General features: G+C 31.6%; 1 protein-coding gene across 1 annotated transcript; it reads left to right on the top strand.

The window, feature by feature from the left end:
* The first annotated feature begins 138 nt into the window (after nucleotides 1-138).
* LOC106788624 (serine proteinase stubble) lies at nucleotides 139-19,130 on the top strand. The gene is made up of 11 exons (XM_014752041.1): nucleotides 139-285; nucleotides 6,096-6,201; nucleotides 12,377-12,702; nucleotides 13,033-14,374; nucleotides 15,592-15,750; nucleotides 15,877-16,026; nucleotides 16,577-16,653; nucleotides 16,981-17,081; nucleotides 17,157-17,428; nucleotides 17,563-17,717; nucleotides 17,832-19,130. The coding sequence occupies exons 1-11, from the start codon at nucleotides 139-141 to the stop codon at nucleotides 17,994-17,996; spliced, it is 3,000 nt and encodes a 999-aa protein (XP_014607527.1). The 3' UTR covers nucleotides 17,997-19,130.
* The last annotated feature ends 5,486 nt before the right edge of the window (nucleotides 19,131-24,616 follow it).

The following is a 24,616-nucleotide window of genomic DNA, read 5'->3' as shown; positions in this document are numbered from 1 at the left end:
CTGTGAGATAACTATTCATTAATACAATGATTAGGAACCTTATGTTATTTCTCGTTCTAATAGATCGTTCGAATAGTTAGAATAAGTGATAAGAGAGAAATCTAAACGATTTCTGTAATTTTTCTTATGAAATTCGAAATGCGTCAGAACGATGCATCCCATAAACTTTGTATTAGTGACAGCCCGACATATATTATGATAGGTATATCCTGGCAATTAGCTTATCGAGTATTTCTAATCGAATGTTTTATCATGTTTCTTGTAGAAGTAGTCAAAAATGAGCTAGTAAGAAAGTTCATTGCCATAAATGGGATGTATAAATTATACAAATGCATCATGCATAAGATAATCCTGAAATCTCTTAAAATGTAAAATCAACTTGTTAGTATTTTATTTTGATGGAAATCTTCAGCAAAGGATATCCGGCAATATTATTTGCTAATAATATAGAACTACAGATATATAATTGTTTGACAGATCTATGAATGGGATGTTAAGTGGTGTAATATTAGTTTTTTTTCCGATCTAAACAAAGTTTATTTGTTATGGTAAGTCACAGATAATAGATGGATATCTCGTGTCAGGATTGTATTTAAATAAATATTTGACGTATGCATCTTTTTTCGTGATCAAGATTGTATCGGATAGTTACTAGGTTTAAGTGAAAAGTAGGAAATTGAAAGAACGATTATCTGGAAATGTATTGGGTTGGCAATTAAATGAGTATGGTTACACTTTAATAAAAACCTACAAGTGTATTTATTTTAACACCTTCGCTTAGTTGAAAACCCGAATAATTAGCACATCTTAATATCAATTAAAAATTTAAACACAAGAATATTTATTTTCTCGATATTTTTCATTCTTTATTAATTTGTTTTCGTTTCGTTTACCAAAAGAAACATCCCCTCCTGAATCTTTCTCACTTTCATTCCTACTTATAAAGAGGAAGAATCACTTAATTGCCAACCCAATATACGAATTGAGAGAGAGAATGTTAAATAAAAGAGAGAAAAGGATGTCGTTAAGGAAAGATAGAAAAGAAACGTGCGGTTCTAGGGAGTTGTAATGACAACGATATGACTTGAGAAGGATAGCAAGAAAGAAAAAGGGGAAAAGGTGAGAGAGTAACAGAGAGAAAGAGAGAGAGGAGGAAAAGAACCAAAAGAAATGGAAGGAACGTCGAAGTAGTTGGTAGGAGAGTAGTGAAACGATAGAAAAATAAAAAGAAAAAAAAGAAAAAGAGAAAGAGATAGAAGGTTGTAGAGAAGGTAAAGTAGAAGGGAGAGGAAGAATGGAGGAGAACGGTCATTGCCACCACCTTGCCTCGAGTCGGTGGTAGAGTCCCAATCAGCGTGAAAAGCGAGGAACCTGCTATGGTCTACCAAAGAGAATTGCCCCACACTTTAGTCGAGCCTTTTGTATATTTACAGTGTCGTGTCGGATGAGAGCTAAGGTAAAGAAAGAGAAAGAGAAAGAGAAAGAGAAAGAAATAAAGAAAGAAAGAAGAAGAAGAGTAGAAAGGAAGGAAAAAGGTAGGGAGGCGCCTGCAGGAGAAGGAATGGTGCCTTGTGAATCGGATTCGTGCACGGGGAGTCGAGTCGAGTCAAGAGCAAGATCGAGACAGCACCGACGAACCCAGGTGCTCGCTGATCCACAACTTGCGAGAGAAGAGAGAGAGAAAGACGGAGAGGCCAAACCAGTTTGATACACCGTCAAGAGAGAAAGAAGAGTGACCGGTGTAAACGAAGAAATACTCGCGAGAACGCATCCCAGGGTTCGTCTTCAACAAACGCGAAACTCTCTATACATATATTCATATACCATATGTATATAATTAATCTCTCTCACTCTCTCTCTCTCTCTCTGTTTTTCTCACTTTGGGTCAACCTGATCGTAAAAGTGTTTATTTTCTTTTTTAAATTTTTCGACGGATTATCATTAGTGATTGCATATTAAATTTGATTGTTGTTGACGTATGCCGAGTCACGTGTAGTCGAATAACACAACGCGCGCTTAATGTAAGATAGTTCTTGGTGAGTCAACTAGGAAGATCTTGGGTTAAGAAGATCCAAGAAGATTCTTCAAAGATAAAAGGAAATTTCAGCTAAATTTCTCTTTCTTTCTTGGCTGCTTACTTGTTCCGGTAGGATGACCCAAGTCTGACGGAGAATCAACAGTGTCATCCGCGATAATCTAATTCGTCGGCTGATATCGATCGAGGTAAGATTCTGAATCTAATTCATGGTTTTTATAGATTTAAAACTAACACTACGATATATGAAGAATATCTTGTTCGAAAGATTGATTAATGATTTTCAAATTGATATCTAATGACAATTAAATTAACGATTATTTGAATTTATTTAAATGGATGAGTGTGCTTCTTCAATAAAATTTATTTCATTAAATTCTGTTTTACGCGTGTAGTTTTTTATTTTTCGCGAAATTTCTCTGAACAGTTAGAATATATATATATATATTTTTATTTATTTATCGTTTCAAATCGATGAATCCCAAATGATAACAACTGCGTGGGATTGAAACGAACAACAACGGAAACCGCTCCAATTCGTTACTTAACAATCAATTAATATTTCTTGGGTGATCGCTCTTGTTGTTGGTAATTTGATTTTTCATTATTTTTTTGTTTTGTTTTTGATCGTATAGCCAGCTACGAAAAATGTCTCCTCTGAAAATGGTGTTTCATTTAGTTTAAATATTCGTTTGAAGTGGTACAGTCGAAAGAACAACCAACTAACGTCAATTAAACAAAACAACGTGTTTGAATTATAAACGTTCTGTTGAATCTTCGAAATGAATCGAGTTTCGATACGTTCTCGATGTTACGCACACCATACACCAACGGAGTTAGCACGACGACCAGGTAAACCGTATGTCGTTCACGAATAGCGGTACCATACTCTTGCTTGCCCCTTTCAAAGTCGAATTCGACTTTCACGAGTTGAACAGAAAGAATGGTGGTATTTCCTTCATTACGTTAGGTATCATTTTCTTCTCTCCTCTTCGATGTGATTCCTTCTTCATACGTAATTCATGAAAGAGATTTACACCGTAAAAAAATTCTTTTCTCTTTATTTACGACCTTTTTCAATTTATTACTAACAACCTATACACCTAAATATCTATCTATCTATGTATGTATGTGCGTATAATTCAGAGAGACACGTGTGCATATAATACACTTACATAAACAACCATAGCTGCATTTCATTTAAATTTCATCGATCCACGTATCACCGATCATGCTTTTATGTTAGTAATTTACGATAAAAGGTTAATTGAAATTTAACGGTCCTACATGTTTCGGCTTGAAATTAAGAGAAAGAAATAGAGAGAGATAGAGAAAGAAACAAAAAAAGCAGCTCTGATTTTCATCGAAAGAACTGTTCTTTCACAGTGGCAACCCACATGTCTCGCGTTCGCATTAGATACGTGCGTACAAATGAAAGTGGCGTGTACCGTTAACTCTTCCTCGAGCTGTTATTCACGACCGAACGTTTTTTTTTCTTTTTTTTCTTTTTTTTTTTGTCCAAATACGTGAACCTCGTCTTTAATAGTCAAAAAAAGAGAAAAAAAGAATAAAACTTAGAGGTTAATCTATCAAATAGATTTTCATCTAATTGCAAGTTAAAATGGGGGGTTTTTTTTTTTAAATTCCAGAAATATAACTGTTGAGATTTGGTCGAGATGGTATGAGAAAATAAGAGGAATCTTGTAACCTGACCATCGACAAGCCGTAAGGCTTGGCTCCGGTATTCGTTGCTTCATCCAGCCGAATTAATGCCTCAGGATAACTGTAACGGTTTTTTTTTTTTATCATTTCCTCTTCGTAAACAAGAGCAAGTTTTAATACGTTGATTTAACAATTAACTATCCACCATTGCGCTCCCTTATTTTTATCTTCGACACATTTTTCTTTTTTTTTTTCTTTTTCAGTAAATTTCATGAAAATTTTGATAGAACTCGAATCCGATACTGTGTTACACACTTGTTGGTTGATCGTGTCTACAAATATCAAACTATCATAACATATTGTTCATTTGAGCTTTTTTCAATGATTCTTTGATTTGGACAATGCTATCACTTTCAAACATCTCATTAAACCCGTTACTCCGTGTTTTGTTACATGTGGGTCAACGTATTCGAACGATGAATATATGTATGTGTATGTATGCCTCTAGCATACTCTAGACTCACGTTTAGCGTTAGAAGAACACCCGATCGATCTAAGTCGACCCTGGAATAACAGTATCTCGGCCCTCAATATACATATCTTCATAGTGGAAGGACGCATTTTAATTTACCTGACCATCGACAAGAGTGTTCACTGAGAATCACTTGATCTAAAACATGATCGATTAATCTAATATCTACGATGGATGGATTGATGTATTCATTTCCCCTCCTCCCCCTCGCCACCCCCATTAATTTTCAGATTTAACAAATATCATGTATACTATCGAGACTTTTTTTTTCGTATATTATTCCATTTAAAAATCTTCGATTTGTTTCAACTTCAAATTGAAACGCTAAGACAATGGAAATGATGTTTTTCTATTTTATAATTTGGGTTATTTAGAAATTTGTTAAAGTGAATAATTGAAAGGAGACTTTTTGTTATTCCTGTTAATAGATTCATTTGTACATTAAATTTTCGATAAAAAGTTTAAGTAACAAGAGATCGATGTGATTCTAAATTCTTTGTTCGTTGAAATTGAAAATAGTTTGATGAAAAATGGCCGGAAACAAAACAGTTGTCTTGATCGACCTCCTTCTTCCTCCTTCGGTATCATCATCGTCGTCATCATCGTCGTTGTCGGTTCAACGTACCATCGACCTGCTGAATGATCGCGCCAAACGAATGTCTTTCTCGTACCGGTCATTGAACCTTACAACCTTGTAAGAATCTTTGCCATCATCGTGCAAATTTCTCGATTAAAAAATACTCTCGCTGATTATGATAAGTATCTCGTTTGAAAAAGAAAAAAACACAAAAGAAACCAAGCAGAAATAAAAAAAAAAAAGAATGAATGAAAAAAAAACACGTTGTTCTTTGGATGATCTCTTTTATCTGTTAGGTGCTCGATCTTTTTTTTACTTGGATGGATCAACTTTTGTTGGAGATCGATCTGCTTTCATTTATCATCGATTCCTTCTTTATATACTTCCCAAATATATATATATGTAATGTAACTCTTTGTATATAGATTACGTAGTTTAAATATTAATGAAATTGAGATCGATGTTCTTTCATTTTCAAGGCTGACGAGTGGGGGGCTCATGATAGATGTCCGTTTTAATTCGAAAATAAAATTAAAACTTGTATCATTTTTTTGGAGTATGTTTTTTCTTTTTTTTTTCCTGAGAATAAATTATTAGAAATTTTTGAAGGAATAGGATAGAAGAGTATTCTTGATAGACACGACGAGGGAAAGTCAAGAAACTTGAGTGACTACTACTACTACTCGCAGGATGTCGTACGATATATTTGAAAAAAAAAATACGCGTATATATTTGAATATGTGTATATTCATATATATTAAAAAAAAAATACGCGTATATATTTGAATATGTGTATATTCATATATATGTACATTTGCATGAGATTATGTCGTTGCCATGATTACGAACGAACGTACGAACGAACGAACGTACGAACGAACGAACGAACGTACGAACGAACGAACGAACGAACGTACGAACAAACGAACGACAGATCGCGTGGATAATCTCCTGGGAATATTCTCAGGAATATAATATCACTAGAAGTGATTGACGTTGTTCTATGTCACGGTCGAGGAAATCTACATATTATTAACTTTCTTACATACATTCCATTCAGCTTATTATTACAAGTTCGATGACTTATAATTTTTTTATTTTCTTCTCCTCGTTGCTATGATTATTACTAAAAAATTTTCTAATCATTTATTATACTGCTATCGATAAAAATATTATCAAAGATAAATCCGTAACGAAATGAGAAGAATAATATTTCTATAAGCAAGGAATAAAAATGTTAAAAAGAAAAATAAAACAAATCTATATGCCTATTTCATTTCCTATTTCAGATGTGGAGTCATCGCAGATTAAGTTGGATCATCATTTCGCTTTGTAGCGTTTTGATACACGTCACGATAGCCAATCCCATTTACGTTCCACAATTTTTACCAAGTAGTAAGTACTTCATTATTTTTCTACTCTATTTTTTATAAGCTATTAAAATATTTATAAAAAAAAAAAATAAAAAATAAAATAAAATATTGAATAGCGCACAAATTAAAGTTAATTTTAAATCATTTAAAAAATAATAGTCAAATAATGTTAACCCGTAATAAATATTCAAAGAAATTCGTAGTAATATTATATAGTTTCGTCATTCCAATAAGATACATGTCATAAGGGTGACCTAAAAATTATCAATGAACGGTAATGGCAAAGGAAAGACTTATATCTTGGATTTTCCTCGAACGCGTCAGCTGACTAACGGACCGCTAAACAAATACCTTCGACATGGCCACCACGAACATCATGAATGCTTTGCCCACCTTTCGTATCGTCTGAGTTAATGTTTGTCTGCATGTGTGTGTACGTACGTGCGTGTGTTATACACGCGTGTATAGAAACACGTGTGTATTTCACTGTCTGTTCATATCATGGAGACGACATTGAACCTATCTTGGATTCGTATTTGAACGGAACGTGGGCGGACTGGTCAGTGTTCTATGTAAATAAGTAGGTCAGTCTCGGTCATCAGAGTGCATGACTTGCACTAATTTTTTCTATTTTTTCATCTACGATTCTTTTAGCACTCTCCTTGTTTCACACAAATCCTTTCTTTACAATAATTTTGATCGAAGATACATTTTTTTATGTTTACCAAATATTTATCTTACTTGCTAATGAGTTTATTTTAACATAAATTTTATATTTGCACCAAGGAAAATAATAATAATTATATATCCAACAAAAAAATTTCAACGATACGATACGAAGTACATCGAGATAGAAGTTAGTACCGTTAGAGATATTGAATTCACAATTCAAATTTTGAAATCGTATAGCGTTATTTTAGAATGATACTATTTTACTATAAATATTATTAGATTCTATTCGTATAACTGCCGATGCTTAGAGTATCGATTTCCGACATTACACTTTGTATATAGATACAAGCATATAACATTTGCCATTTCAACGAAATGATTTTCGAGTAACGTAACGATCGTGTTTAACTATCTATAAAGTTAAGATATCATTTGGGAGATGCACATAATTCTCTCATTCCCTAAAAACAACTTACGTTTCTATAAAAAGGAAAAAAAAAAAAAGAAAAAAAGAAATCATTCCAAAATCAAAAGTTTATTATCGACAATAAAATCGATTTCACGATATCGAAAATTAAACGCTTTGATGGTAGCAATTTCCACTGTATAACATTATAAAGAAAAGAAGTTAGAAAAATTTAAAGGATCAAAAGATTTGATATTTAATAAAAACGAAAATAACGAATGTGGTTATTATCCACGACGATAGTTGGTAATAAATGAACGATCGAAGAAAGTTATATAGCAACGCGTCTTGGCCACTTTGGTGCTCGTAAAGGCGATAAAAAAGGGAAGACACTTTCCTACGATGGTAAAAGACAACACGCATCGAGTGAAATCCTTTCAAACGCGAACTCTCGATCGCGTGGGTGATATACACGTACACATAACATGCATACATATATACAAATAGTAGTGAATCTGTTGGGATCGTGTTATGTTGTATAATACATATATGTATGTATGCATGTATGTATGTATGTATATACGTGTGGCATACTAGCTTAGTATGGTCACGCCTGAAATTCTGCTAAGCGGATACGCATAGTAGTAGTATAGTAAATGTATTAGTATGGTCGAAGGTGATAGGTATGTTAAAAACCTAGCTGAAACTTTCTTCCGAGGTTCTGACTCATCGAAACGACATTTCCGCTAACACAGATCCTCTCTTTCTCTTTCTTCTCTTTCTTCTCTTTTTGTCATTCTTTCTATTTGAGGAAGGACAATCGAGTAGGATTTATTTGGTAAAGGCTAAAGGAAGGAGGAACCGATTGATTAACCAACAAATTAATTAAATGACCAACTGACCTCAAAACAAACATACCGTATCGCTAATTATTTTAAAACACTATTTTTCTTGTCACATGTACATTAAACCAAGAGAAAAAGAAAGAGAGAGAGAAAGAGAGAAAGAGTTGCAAAAGAAAGTAAAGAAAAGTGTAACGCTCTAGGAACTCGATTATTTCTCGTACACACGTACTCTTTGTTTATTAGATAATTATTTCCCCGTTTTATTAAAATGTTCAAGAGAAAGGGATTAATGTTTAATCTAATTTGATTTACCGAATCTTGATTGATTTATATTTTTTATCGTTCCAAAAATTATCTTGAAATTTGGACGAAATTTAATCGAATATTTTTTTTTTTTTGACGTTATATTACTTGCTAAATGCGAACGAAAAGAATATAGAATTTTAATTTCGCGATATGAAAATATATTATATTTTAAAGGAATCCGAACCTGTTACTAGATTTAAATTGATCTAGATTTGATCTATACTTTTAATCATTTTTTTTTTTTAAATTATCTTGGAGTTTGGACGATATCTCCGTAGAAGTAAAAATTCGATAAAAATCACGAATTCCGAAATAACGTAAAAAATGTTTTAAAGATTAGATATTAATGTATATATTCTTTAACAATGCGTTTCTTTGAAGGTGTATGAATCAAAAAATAAATAATTATTCAAAAATATCGTTCAAATCATATCAAAAATTCGAATAATGTATCTAAATCTATCGTACAAATCAATTTTATCTCAAAAAGCATTATATAATGAATTGTATCAATCTTTTATAATCACGTTTTTGATCACTTATCGCGCGATTTAACGATTATTAAAATATATTGAAAGTCGAAAAAGTCAATGTACATCTTTTTTTATGCTTACCGTGCTTAATTATATTGAGTAATATAATATTATTGACGTTTGATATTCATATTTTGTTATGCACGTGGCCACCGACGCATTCTACTATGTGTTCTCTTAACGGAGATTAAAAATCTAGGTCAAAAGAAATAATAATAGATTACAGTTCAAAATATATTTTTCAAAGATTTCTTATCCCAAATTTCTATCATCTTCAAACGTGTCACGTCACATCGTTTAATAGTTTGAAACGATAACATCATATCGATAAATATTACTGATAAATAATTTCTTTACAAAGGAGAAAAAAGGAAAGCAATGATGTGCTTTTATTATTACTTGTTCGGCAAAAAATATATACTTGAGAATGCAATAATTCTAGAAGCATCCTGCAGAGATTAACGTAAGCTCGCAAACAAAGTACTCATGAGAAATACAATATCTTTCTTTTTAGAAAAAAATGAGAAAAGTCCATATCTTGTCTAAACACTTATCGAAAAGATTAGTTACTATTTATTAAATAATCAATTTCTAATTTGTCATTTTGTGTAATCCATATATATACATATGTTTCTAAAATATTATAACATTTAATAAATTAAAATATATATATACTTAATAAAAAAATTACTTTACTTTTTTAGTCGACTAATCGTACATTGAGTGTGTAATTATTATTAATAGAAATAAATGTTTTACGTCACCGAAAATTCTTTATCAAAAGAAAAAAAAAAAAAAAAGAAAAAGATATATATATATATAGACCCTAATGTAAAAGCATTGTTTCTCGTTTAGATTATCTCAATTAGATAAATTAACTCGTTCAAAGTTCATCTATTCTTAAACGATGAGTTTAATGTACCTACACGTTTTTCATCACCGCGAATTACGATAAATCATTGTCTGAGAATTTTGTTCGTCGAATGAATCAGACATTGGTAGACAAAAAGGTACAAATTAAATTTAAATCGATCATTAATTATCCTATATAAATTTAATTTTTAGTTAAATTGCGTAACAAGGATAAACAATATTGAAAGATTAATACCGATCACTAGACCTCATCTAATCTCAATCTCACCTTTCAAGATATTATCATTTTTCTTAAGAGTAGAGAAACAAAACGGAAGATTTCTTTTGATAAGCACAACATTGTTTACGCGATTATTTTCTATTTAAAAAAATATATATATTTGTAATAGATTTCTTATTATAATATTAAAAAATAAATAATAAAGATCTAAAATATATAATTCTTCTTTTTTTTGGGGGGGAAGGGGGAGGAAAAAAGATTTGACATAATTTTTCACGTAAATATATACGATATCTATTCTCGGAGAACTTAGCCTACAGGTATGTCGATTTAATCGTCTGGGATACCTCGAAGATGCTTTGGAATGCGCTCAGTGGTTTCTTTGGCTTTGTAAGATGAGAAAGATAAAAAGAGGAAAAGGAAAAGAAAGAAAGAAAGAGAGAAAGAGAGAGAGAAAAAGAGAGAGGGACCAAGATTACGAGGTGGTGCCTTGGAAGGAAACGAGTTGTTACATTGGGCTATGACTATGACCCACTTTGTGACTCGGGTAACTAGCTCATACATCGAAATTTAACGGTACCCAGATGCTTCCATTCGCCTGACATCAATTCCTTCCTTCCTTCGATAATAATCCATGCTACTTCGTCGTCGTTCTACGTAACGCACCAACAACGCCATGAATTTTTATTTTCATTCGTGTCGTTCTAATTTCACGTACAGTATTTACTTACGATCGTTCGATAATATCAAAAAAAAAAAAAAAAACTCGTTACGATGAAAATATTTAGAACATCCTAGTTAAAGAATTTCGATCAGTGACATAAATCTTTTTTTTCTCTATTATTCGATAAAATATTTTGTAAAAACTATCAAGCCTCACGAATTCACCTGATAAAACTAATTGATGAGCGTACTTTTATTGACATCTTTAATATAAATGTACTCTCTGTCTTTTTTTTCTTTCTTTTCTTTTCTTTTCTTTTCTTTTCATATTATTCAACCAGTCAAAGAAATAAATAATTTAAATAGAATTAATTTGACGATGATGTTGTGTCCTATTTTAGTATTTATTTTCAAATATCTCTTATTTTAACATCCACATTTAGCTATCTTTTCTATGATTACATAATTGAATTCCCAAGTATAATAATCATTTAATGCTCGTCTAATGAATGTCCATCGATAATAGCCTATTCCCTTTCATCAAAATAACATTGTCTGCTATCTATAAGCTAGGCGAGAATGTAACATATTGAATGGAAACTTATTGTTAGTTTGAAGAATCGATCGATAATAAAACGAAATACTCGCCAAGCTCGATTACCTGCCAACGATATATATATTCTTCATTATCTTTTTTTTTTTGTTTTATAAATAAGATTTTTCTTTCACAAGTTTATTCGATCGATCGTCTAAAGATGGAGCTTTTATTATCGTCAGTCGTTAAAATTGTATACGATATTTATTTTCTTATTTGACTGAATTTTTCGAAACATTATTGAGAAATAAATTGTACGAGTACAAAATTTAATTACCAAAAATTCTATTGCACATTTAAATGACGTAAATAAATAATTAAACGCGCGTGAAATATTTAATATACTTGACCTTGCCCTAATACGTTAATTATAATGTTATCAATGTATGTCAAGATCGCATACTAATAGTCTTATTTAAACTACGTAAGGATAATAAAGCAAATGCAACTAAAAACACGTTTTAGAATGAAGATTAGATATCTGGGTTATAAATGCTTCCGTATTGATTTTCTTTCTCTTTCTTTATCTCACTATTTTCTCTTTTTGCATTGAAGTGTCTCCTATAACTGTGCATTTTCCCTATAACGCGTTATATATTTTAAACATGAAATACAGTTCATTCGCGTATCTCTCTCTTATGCTTGCGGTCGTTCATAATTTCATCCTTGATGATTCTAAATGCATTCCATTGATGCTGCATATCATAATCTTTATACAGATGATGAATAACAGGAAACTACCATGTAATCGGTTAATAATCGAGCAAGAGATTACATTACAATTAGAAGAAGGAAGAAAATAAAAATAATGCAACAGATTTTTCTAATAATAAAAAAGAAAATATGTAACTGGTCTCTTCTGGATTGAAAAAAAAGGAATTCAACTCTTGCAAACACAAAATTATTCTACACATAGAGAAGTGATTTTTAAAAAAAATGTACAATATGTAAAAAAAAGTCATCTAACCTTGCGTGAATTTATTTTCAATTGATGCTTCTTTCTCACGACGATTACTATTCTAATTATCAAATAATTTGTTTCGTATTTTTATTTTTATTTTTATTTTCTTTTCTACTTCTCTAGGTACTGGAAGAAACATTCGACATTTGCCATGCGTGTCACGTAGATCAGGCGAGACCGGAATTTGCATGTTTGCGTTCACTTGTGCAAAAGCGAACGGCACGCATCTTGGAACATGCATCGATCGTTTCTATTTCGGTAGTTGTTGCAAGATCGACGAAGAGCCGGACGTTGGACCTCAAGACAACAGCATCGACGATGGACCGCCAGCAGCGTCAAGGCCGTTCATCACTACTCACAGTCCTATCGAGAGCAATGACATACCCCCATATTTTCCAAGGCCAAAGCCTAATGACCAAAGCAAACCATCTGGTACATTCACCACAGTGGTAAGTTCGTAATTTTTCGTTTCTATGATTTTACAATGGATGGAAACTCATCAGATTCCAATTTGAAATCAGAAATAGATATCTCACAGTTATATATACTAATTGCAACAAAAAAAAACCATAATTACCCTTTTAAAACTATTCAAGGTATGACAGAAAACGTGACTCTAATTGTCATGTTTTGTATTATCGAAATGAGGAAGTTATTTAAAAAGGAAGGTTAAATCTAATGAGGTTAATTACAAAGATCTGGGATTTCCTGAATAAATATAATATACGATGTGGTAGATTTAACAATCTCTAATTAAATCGATCTACATTGTTTCGCAGGCTACTACGATCACTCAAGCTACGCAAAGTACAAAAAGTACATTGGATCCACAGATAGGTAGTACAAAGATTGTTACGAAGAAACCTACGATACAGACTATAGAAACAACGACCCAATCGATTCGTTTATCGACTTTCCAAACAGTTCAAAATAGCTCCTATGAAAAATTCACTACAACTGTACCATTTAAAAATGTCACTAAGATTTCAACAGAAAATACGAATTATTCGTCAAATATGTCTAACAATTCGACTATTCCTAATAAATTATCAGTTGGTATTACAACTCAGAAGCCAACAGTTCCTTACAAAATATCGACTTCAGTCGCAACGAAAAGACCAATTGTTGGTACGTCGAAACCAACGACGAAAAAACCCTTACATACGAGTACTCAAACGACGAGTACTCAAACGACGAGCACTCAACGACCGATACAAACGACCACGTCGAAAATTATTATTACAACTACACAAAAGATTGTACCTTCTACAAGATTTCCACCAAGAAATACAACATCGGTCAAGCCGGTGACTCAACAATCTACCAAGAGACCATCTATCGGTAGCACAAAAAGACCCCTCACCACAAGCACGAAAAGGCCTACCTTGTCTACCAAAAAACCAACTCTACCTACTAAAAAACCAACGACTGTTCCAGCAAATTCTTCGATCGGTTCCAGTCATGGTACAACGGCAACGACGACAACGACAACGACAACAGCATCAATTTATTCGACGTCTAATAAAGTGAGACCAACGTTCACGACAATTGAAAATAATCTTTTATCTTCAACCGAAGAGATGAAGGTAACTTCAGCAACGGAAACTACAGATTTCGTAACTCGAAAACCGATTACAATTACCACCACCGAGAAACCGATTTATCATAAAATCACGATTAAACCAAAACCAACGATTTCTAGGCCAGTTGTAACAACAGTGATCAGTACGAAACCTACTAAAATCAATACAATAATAACTACTGATAAACCCGAAACATCTTTTACCACAGAAAAGACTATTTATCAAAGTTCAGCCAGTAATTCAACTTTGGATATCAGCAAGCTAAAGCCAACTGAGAGTCCAACTAAGACTACGATAAAGCCTATTAGGATCACAACACCTAGCTCAGTCTCTATCGATAGCTTCATTAGTTCCTCTTCTTCGAGTGTATCTACTCAGAGTACTACTACAACAAGCAGCAAGATATCTTCTATCAACCAGACTTTTGAAAAAGTTCCACAAACTACCCCATCATCTGGTTTGGTCACATGGTCTTCTCATTCCGACGAGACACCCACTAAACCATCCGACGTTTTATCGACAACCAAGATACACGATGGTAAGTTGAAATTATTATCCTGAATATATGAAAAATTATTAATTATACATACATGAATATGTGCATAACAATAATTATCTAATTTTTAACAATTTTTATATTAATAACATCTCCCTGATATTATTACAATCCAATGTAGAAAATCAGCTTATGTAATGAAAATACATTTTGCATTTCCGCTTACGTCCTTTCTCAACGTACACTCATTGTGTAACTAAAACTCTCTTGTCGTCAATGGTGAATTACTCTCGCAGAGAAATTCACGACGAAGCGTTATTATACATTTCGCATTAATCAGCATTCAGAATAGTGAATATCCGAGAAAATTTGATTGATTGCTTGGGATATCTATCGCATTCTCCACTCATGTTTCCTTCCTTTTCATAATGTTCTCTTAATCGTACGGATAAAATGGAAACTTACGATCTATTGTGATTCTTCATTGTTTGTTAATTGAGAAACACCATATTCCGAAGTATTTTTAATTATTCTTGTAATTTCAATTATATTATCAATCTAAAGTATCGCATAGAAGATTTGAAAATAATCGAATTTGAACTTTTTTTACGGAATTAATCATAAAAAATCTAAAGTTTCGATCACGTAACGTATCATTTATATTGATGTGAAGCTTCTTGAGTAGAATGATTGAAACATCATTCTATTTTTAGAAGAAGAAACGCGCGAAGGATACGAGTTATGTTCATGAGATATTCTCAAGGAAAACTATACATTGTTTTATTCTTATCATGAACAAGTAATTAAGTTTATCATCGGTAATGTTGAATTTGCAAAAAAATGATTTAAATTATTAATTTTATTTCTGATTGGCTATTGTATTTCGACTGGTTCAAGGCCAGTTTGTCGAGCTAGATCAAGATCAAAAAAGAGGGTCGATGTAGCAAATGGGTTAAAGAGACATTTCTCTTCATCTCTTTTTGTTTCTCTCTTTAGTACATTTAACAGCATCGTAAGAGAAGATAAAACTCTGTACATCGGACTGGGACGTCGTAACGGTTTAAACCATCCACCGTAATTTCTCTTCTCTCTTTTCCTTTCCATCCTGTCTCTTCTTTCACGATTCCTATCTAACCGTCTAAGAGCCAATCTAAGTCATTGTTAGCTCAACGGAATCTATTTCTTACCGAGGATTTAATATTCTATATTTTACTTTAATAGATATTTTTATTCTAACATTGAGAAATCTTTTATTTCAGGAATAACGGAAAACGAATGGACACCTATAACCACGCCGGATGGTTGGGTAATGATCCAATCACCACCGACGACTGCTGAAACATCCTCGGGAAATCCGGAAAGCTCTACGATTAAATTGCAATCTGTATCGTCCACTACATCATCATCTACCACACCTGGTAATAACAAAATAATCTTTGATATTTATGTATAAATTCTTTTGTTCTAACTGCAATTGAATATTTTATTTAATATATATATATATCCGAAAATTTGTTAATAATAATTTCCTATAAATGATTTAGTGAGATCAACAACGGAAACTACAACGACGACGGAACAAGTTACGGAGACGTCAACGGTTCTAACTACTTTGTCAAACCTTGCAACTATTTCTGTTGATACGGAAACCCCGATATCGATAGAAACTTTAAATATGTCGGACTATAAGCAAGGTTATTATGCACAATCATTTTACACGATAATTTAGAATTTTTTTTTATTTTCCTACCAAAGATATAAAGTTAGATAAAAGTGAAAAATATTAGAGATGGCTAAGAAGAATATCACGAGTGGATGCACCGATTGTTTCTTGTTCTCTTGTTTACTTCCTACACACTTTTCTTTATTTTCTCGAAGAACACGAGAGCTCTCAGCGGGGAAGAGATTTTTTTCACGAGAAACGATCCGTCGAGTATATAAATTGAAAATGTTGATATAGAGGAATGGGGAAGGGGGGAATATATATATATATATATACTTATGTAGCCAATGAAACGTTTCGTTCACATTTAAAGAACGTAGAGTGGGTTGAGAGAAAAAATAAAAAGAAGCACGTGACTTATACCGGTTCATCCAGTCGAATGAATTCAAGCACGTTCTTGTTCTCCAACATGGCCGTCGTACAAACGACGACGACAACGACTACAACGACGACGACGACGACGACGAATTACCACGCGAATCTCTTCAAAGCTGTAAACTCAACGATACTTCTGCTTGCAGTTTGCGGAAGGAGAATATTTCCCGAGTCGAGGATCGTGGGTGGCAGTCCAAGTACGTTTGGCAAATGGCCCTGGCAGGTGAGTTGATTGAAAAAAATAATAAAACATAAAAAAAGAAAGATACAAAGTTCTCATCTTTATTTCACAATTTTTTTTCGTTACGTTTAATTCCTAAAGAAAGAAAAAAAAAAAAGAAAAAATAAGATGGAAGATAAAAGAAGACAACGTTGTGATCGACTAGAAGATAGAATAGCTTTTAGTTTTCCTCATTTCTAGGAAATGTCTACCTCAATGTTGTTTGTTCATTTTCTATCACGATCAACGCATCGTACAATCTAATTTAATCAACAGACACCCTATTGTTATCCAGGAAAATGTGAATTTCAAAGATTGCTTGTTTTACAGATCTCCTTACGTCAATGGAAGACGTCAACTTATTTGCACAAGTGTGGAGCTGCTTTGTTAAACGAGAATTGGGCTATTACCGCAGCGCATTGCGTTGAAAAGTGAGTGCGTAACGTTTTTTCATCTTACTTATATGTACTCCTAGTTAGTCTTTTATCTGTTCAATTTCATTTCAGCGTATCTCCGGCAGATTTATTATTGAGGATTGGTGAACATGATCTAGCGAACGAGGAAGAACCCTATGGGTTCCAGGAAAGGCGAGTACAAATCATTGCGAGTCATCCACAATTCGATCCAAGAACATTTGAATACGATCTAGCACTTTTGAGATTTTACGAGCCACTTCCGACTTTCCAGCCAAACATTTTGCCGATTTGTCTTCCGGATGACGATGAAACTTACGTTGGTCGTACGGCTTATGTTACTGGATGGGGAAGACTTTACGATGGTACAAAAAAACTTTCTTTTTTCTGTCTTGTCATTACAAAAAAAAAAAAAGAGAAAAAAAAACTTTGATAAACTGTATCTTCACTTTGATATCTAATGTATATTATTAAATATTTTTGAACGATAAATTTATAGAAGGTCCATTACCATCGATCTTACAAGAAGTTGCAGTACCGGTTATAAATAATACGATTTGCGAATCTATGTATAGAAATGCCGGTTATATCGAACACATACCACATATCTTCATTTGTGCTGGATGGAGAAACGGTGGTTTTGATTCATGCGAGGTAAGATATGAATAAAGAACCAATGTAATAAATCTTTTTCCCCCTCTCTCTCTCTCTCTCTTTCTCTCTCATAATGAATTTATTAAATGATACATCAAATTGATATGTTTTTAGGGTGATAGTGGTGGTCCGATGGTAATTCAAAGGGCACGAGATAAACGATGGATTTTAGCAGGAATTATAAGTTGGGGAATAGGTTGTGCTGTACCAAATCAACCTGGCGTTTACACGCGTATTTCCGAATTTCGCGAATGGATCAATCAAATTTTACAATTTTAATTCGATCAATGGAAAAGTGCGAACGCGCAAAATCTACGAATGGCCTGTGCAAACTGGACGAACTTTGATCTCCACAGGAGGACTAACAAAAAAAAAAAAAAACAAAAAGAAGGAAAAATTCGTAGCTAGGATTTCGAATTTGCCGGTAAAGTGAAAATAATCGTGAAACGCGTTTACGGATGCCACCTGACGTTAATGTTTCGAAATCGCGAAAAAAAACGTTGGATAAGTGAGCTATCTGTACTACCAACAGCGACGTTATTTTACAACGAAAGTTAAGATTTGTACGATATGTGGCGTCACGTTTTCTAATCTGAAGTGAATCTTGACGTCTTCGTTTTCCCTCAAAATCGCGCCTTTATTCGAATATCGACCGAAGGATAAGTCTAATTATCGTGTGTTTTTTTTTTCTTTTTTTTTTTTTTTAATTACAAGTTAAACGTGCAATACAAATGGATGAAGAAAAAAAATTAGATGATATTCTTTTTAAAATTTGTTATTTTCCTTTAATTGAAAAACAAAAGGAAAAAAATTTAACATAGGTGATAAACTCGAACACGCTTCGGGCTAAATGCAATAATGTCGAATGGAAAAGTGCTATGTGACAGCGAGATAATAAATCGAAAATGATTTTTCATATTTACACTTCGATATCAATTGATGGACTTAGCAACGTATCTGGATATTGATGAGCAATGATATTCACTCGAGCATATTTTATAATATTTAAAATATCCGAGAGGAAAAGTTATTCCCGATAATGGTTTTATTTGCATACGTGGAACTGATAGTTACGCGCTTCATTGAACTCGATTTATATGCAATAATTCTTCTCGAATAGAATATTTTTATATATTCCTCGTGTCAAAACTTCGTAAACACGTTTTCTTTTCTTCCTTCCCTTCTATATCGCGATTCTACTTGTTTTTATTTTATTTTTTACACAAAAACTTTTACTCACGCGCGACCTACGATGATTTTTTTTATAGGAAAACAATTAAATATTTTCTATATAAACGTCAACGCCATGAAAAAGACACGTCTCCTCTGATAACAATTAAATTTGTATTCACACGGGGGATGATATGTACGAACGTTAAATCAAATTCATCGTTATTTATTTTACGACTACGACATATAGGAATATTATTGTTTATTCAGAAATTAATGATAGATCACGTATCACGTATCACGATTCATTGCGTACGAAGTAATCCATAAATGGACGAAGTTTATATTAAACAAATTTTATCAGAATTATTAAGTTATTCTTTAGTATACATTAAAATCTCTATTATATTATTTCATCGTAATAACATTTTTTCCCCCAATCAATAGATAAAATAGAATATTTTTCAAAAAGATATATTATTAGTATTACGGAATATTATTGGAGCATTTATTGTACTCCAGAAAATATGAGATTAAATTTCATAGTAAATATTGTTCGAATATGCATACATGTATAAATATGCACAAGATGGACTCGCTCTCTCTCTCTCTCTTTCTCTCTCTTTATTTCTTTCTTTCTCTCCGAATTTTGTATTTACGTATTTTAATATAAATTCGTTGTTATTTAATATTATGCGAAATAATTAATTTACGTTAAAACATACCGCATGATATGTTTCGCATAAAATATAAATATTAATATCTATGAACAGCCAATAGAAAATTAATTCAAACGGTATAATAATAATAATAATAATAATAATAATAATAATAATAATAATAGATCCGTCCTGTACATACATATATATTATATACATAAAAATTATAATATATTAATCATAGACAAATCATTGACTTACGCGAAAATAATTGGCTCGTATCGTAGCAACGGGACAAGCGTTTCGATGTATCGAATACGACGATGAGAATGAAAAAGTGAAAATGTTGGAAAACATCAACGATTTTTATTTCTTTTATGTCTGGCGATTTATCATCGAAACGTTATTTAATTTAATTTATATAAGAGTGACAGACGCGCGAACGTTATAAATAAATAATTTATTAACATCGATGTGTGTGTCAGTTTAAACGCGAGAAAGTCGAACTGCTGTCGTCATTTCTGTAAATAATTTAATTCGTTCGGCATTACACGACTCATCCTCGCGACATTTTTTTTATTATTTACTTTTGTTTTATTTTTTATTTCTATCATTCTCCCTCCCACCCTCCCATCCTCCCTTTTTCTCTCTCTCTTTTTTTACATTATTTTACGTTATCCTTACGTTATTGTGAAAGATTTTTCCCCTTTCCGTTATATTTCTTTTTGTTTATATTCAGAATACGAATTATTAAAAAACAGCGAGACGGATAAGAAAAGAAAAAAAATGATGATAAAAAAAAAAAAAAAAATGAAAACAAGCAAAAAAATTCCGTAGTACGTTTATTATCTTTCCTTAATTTCTTTTTTTCTACTCCTCGTTCATTCGTATCTCCTTTATCATTCAAAGCTCTTCCTTCCTGAATACCTTCCGACTTTATAAATCCCCGTTTCTAAACTTTTTCCTCATCTTTCATTTGGAATTCTTAACGTGGGTAGTGCGAGCCTTGTTTGCACAACTTTACGGTAAACGATTTTAATCGTCAATAGAAATAGCGCCCACCCACAGCAGTCGTAAGTTTTGTTGTAAAACTACCTACGTATTACGTCTATACGTGTGAATGAGAAGCTTGTGTTGTTCGTTATAATTTTCTATAAAAGAGAGATAAAAAAAAAATAAATAAAAATAAAAAAAGAAATGCATTTCCTAGGTCATAGACTTAATGAAAAACCGGTATGTTGTTGTTACACCACCTACGCGACGATTATTTATTTTGTTTATTTTTTATCCTCATATTACGAGATATAATATCGGGTTGACCGGAATATTCGTATGGATTTTTATAAAACGATGTACATAATAATATGAATTTGAATTTGAATTTTTTTCTTTTCTTAACAATTTTGTAAATAAATTACATTTCCTCTTTTATATATCGTATTCTTATTATTCCACGTTAAAGTATTTTATCAACATTTTTCTAAATAATACGTGAATGTACTGTTAATTAAACTGTCGTATACACGCCTAACATTTTATCCCATAACGAAGTGAAGTATTAATGAGAAAATACATATTACGCTTGTTGCCATTATAAGTCGTTCATTTATTGTGTCAAATCTAATAAAAAGACTTCTCGTATGTGTTTATATTTATATTAGATACAGTTTTCTTTTTACGTTAATAATTGGAGATGTTGTTTCCATTGACCAATAATAGAATGTAAATTTCTAACAAACCGTGAGAACTTATTTATCGAAAAAGATCAAGAAGAGATTTCCGACCATAACTCGAAGAACCAACGATATTGACTCATGAATATTGATTATAAAGTGAACGCGTCAAGTTGTATCTCGTTTTAGCTTTTCTTTTACACATCTTTTTCTAGTTTGTTCATACGTTGAGAATGAGCAATGAAATATAAAAGAAAAAAAAAAAAGAAAATAATATTTAAGAAAATAATACAAATTTAATCTCAATTGAACAATTATTATGATTATTATTTAAAAGTGAAGAAATCATGCTTTTAATACGAACGAGCAATATAGGTTTTTCATATTTTAAGGAGGAATGTAATTAAAATATATATTTATTATTTAAAATATAATATTTATATTATGATATTTTACGAGTACGCGATTTTCAACATTACTACGAATATACATCTTTATTTCAAAAAACATATTTAGGTCAACTTTCTATACGGATAAAAGTACAACATATTAAAATGATAGGCTCTTTCTCATCAAAGTGAATTGCATCTGCTTGCTCTTTTGTTTCGTCCTCGAGTAATAATCAACGACTGATTATAAATAAACGAACAACAAGTAATCAACTACGTATAAATTCTTCATTTCTAGAATACCGATATCGAAAGAAACAAAATTATTGAATTACATCGTAAGAATGAAAATTCTTCTAACGCAAATTAAAAAAAAGAGAAAAAGTTAATAGTCGAATCGAGGACGCATATAAATACGGGTTATAGATAAATACCGTATACTGCCCGTATATATCAATACTTTTCCATGATTATGGTTTTATACTTTCTGTTAATATTGACGCTAATAAGCTGTATCATGCTTGACTACTCAAGAAACCGATAGAAAATTCGAAACTCTGTAATTATATCCATGGAAAATTATAGACATTAGCAAATGTATTTTATCTCAAATTCGACATTAAGATTTCCGATGCATTTTTTAGGAAAAAATGTATATAATAAATGTAACATCATAATTTATATAAATTTAATGATTTTAAGTATAACATACGTATATGTAAAAATATAAAATAAAAAAAAAAAAGATCAAATAATTCTGTAAAATGCATCGAAATGTGCAGCTATTCGCTCGGTAGTATTTGTGTTACATCATTCGATATATCGAAAGTAATATCAGATTTTATCACGTGGAGGTTTCTGCACCTGGAGATTCACGAGTTATTATCAATCGATTAATTAATTGTGTTTGTTTAATTTTGTTTCAACTAGGTCGATAGTTAATCAAAGATTTATAGATCACAATTTCTTGAATAATCAATTAGATAAGCTAAGCAGAAAGCAATGCATGTAAGAAAATATTACATGCTTTTTCGGACGAAATCGAATAAATCAATGCTCAATTTTACCACTACTAACAAGAGCAAAAAATAAAGTGTAAAAAAAGTGTATTCTTTAATTGCATTAAAATTTTAATGACGATAAGTTATCTGCAATATTATCCATATTCATATAAAATAAAATCACATAAAATGTAAAGAAAAATGAATACTTACAATGCATTCTAATGGGATGGAGCTCAATGGCCCCATGACGATTTATCTCGTGTGAATCTAAGAAATTAACAATAAGTTTCTTATCGAGAAACCGAAGTTTAATTATACGGTGAACTCAAATTCGCGTTTGATTTTAATTTATTTTACGTCCGATCACTAACTCCACAACTAATTCAAAGACTTAAGAATCTATTTTTATCTTTGGTACACATCTACAAATATTTGTATTTATATATTTATTATAGAATTTAAAAAAATTATATTTAATTTTTAGTGTATAAACATGTGTGCGCCTTCAGAAATGCAATTAAACATATATAATATTTAAAAAGGCAGTCAAAGAAAATCAAAAAGGTGTGATGTTAAATCCAACGATGATTACCTGTAACAAAAAGCAAACTATATTAGTCATACAGTCAAGTGATACAATAGCCTGACATATAAGTAGTCCAATTCACAGATGCATTTTTCATGAGAATTCCCTATTTATTTTTATCCAATCTCTATTTACCATTTGTAAAATAAAATTAATTTTAAACCCGTGATTTTACATTAAAAAATATGATTAATTAAGAAATCAGAAAAGTACAAATATTATAATAAGTTACTAATAAAAATAATATCCTATTAATTATTATAAAATACTTTAAAATTTTTACGTTATACACAAAAGAAAAATTGCAAATTTAATAAAATACAAACAAAAAAAAGAAATGAATGTAATATTTACTGAACGTTAATCAAACTTTAAAATTTAATAATACGAGAATTTAAATATTTTGAAATCTAACTAACTAAAAACTTATGCATCTTTTGGACGATTTGGGCACAGATTTGATGTGCCAAGGAGATGGAATGATCCATCATCTCCRATTACAATTACAAATTAATGACGAGCATAAAGATAATACAATAGAATGTAAAATATAACTAAAGAGCTATTTTCGAAAAGTTCAAACTTATTGTTGAACTTTTGAAAATAACTCAATAGTTTAGTAATTGCCCACTTGATACCACATTTAAGTGGGGGCCTCTTCGGCCTTAGCCTCTTTGGCATTAGCCTCTTCTTTCTTCATTCCTGAAAACTGCATTGGACATTTTCTACGTGATAAGATGTCTCATACTATTTTTTTCAGATTAACTCGTATTTTGTGTGTTTGATAATTCTAATTCTTAATTATTAGAAAATTAATTTTCGTTTTTTGTTAGTTATTCAAGCTCGTGGGCATATACACGAGCACAATTAAACGAATGTCCAAGCAGATAATTATYGATGACCTAAAAACACGTCGCACTTTTAATTTCAAGTAATAAAATAGAATTGAAATAAATAATGCAATAAATGTTATGCATTTTCTTGCAATATTTTTATTCAATTTATTCTTTATACTGAATTATATCAAATATTTTAAAGACTAAATCGCGATAATGCGAAGTGTTAGTTATAATACTTAAAACTAAGTATCAAAATCATCAAAGTACTTGCGAATTTGTTCGACTCTATCTCATTCAAATTGTTGCAAATCCCTTTGAATCTCATGATACATAATAAAATATTACAGAAGAGTCACAAAATAAATTTACAAAGCAAGCACAAAAGAATGAAATGATATAATTTTGTAACCATTCTGTATAAACCAGGAGGCGGAATTTCCACTCCGGAGTGGAAGCAAGCCTAATGCCTTTCCTGGATGCTATCTACTTAAAATTAAAGTTTTCACATTCGCTCAAAAAAGTATGCTACCTGCCTGCCAATTACCCATATTTAAAAAGAGCAAATACACATACATACCC

Source organism: Polistes canadensis, unplaced genomic scaffold (genome assembly GCF_001313835.1).
Source record: "Polistes canadensis isolate GaletaPanama2010 unplaced genomic scaffold, ASM131383v1 scaffold_146, whole genome shotgun sequence".
NCBI classification, from domain to species: domain Eukaryota; kingdom Metazoa; phylum Arthropoda; class Insecta; order Hymenoptera; family Vespidae; genus Polistes; species Polistes canadensis.
The sequence above is the reverse complement of the archived record's forward strand: the minus strand, read 5'-3'. Positions and strand labels throughout refer to the sequence as shown.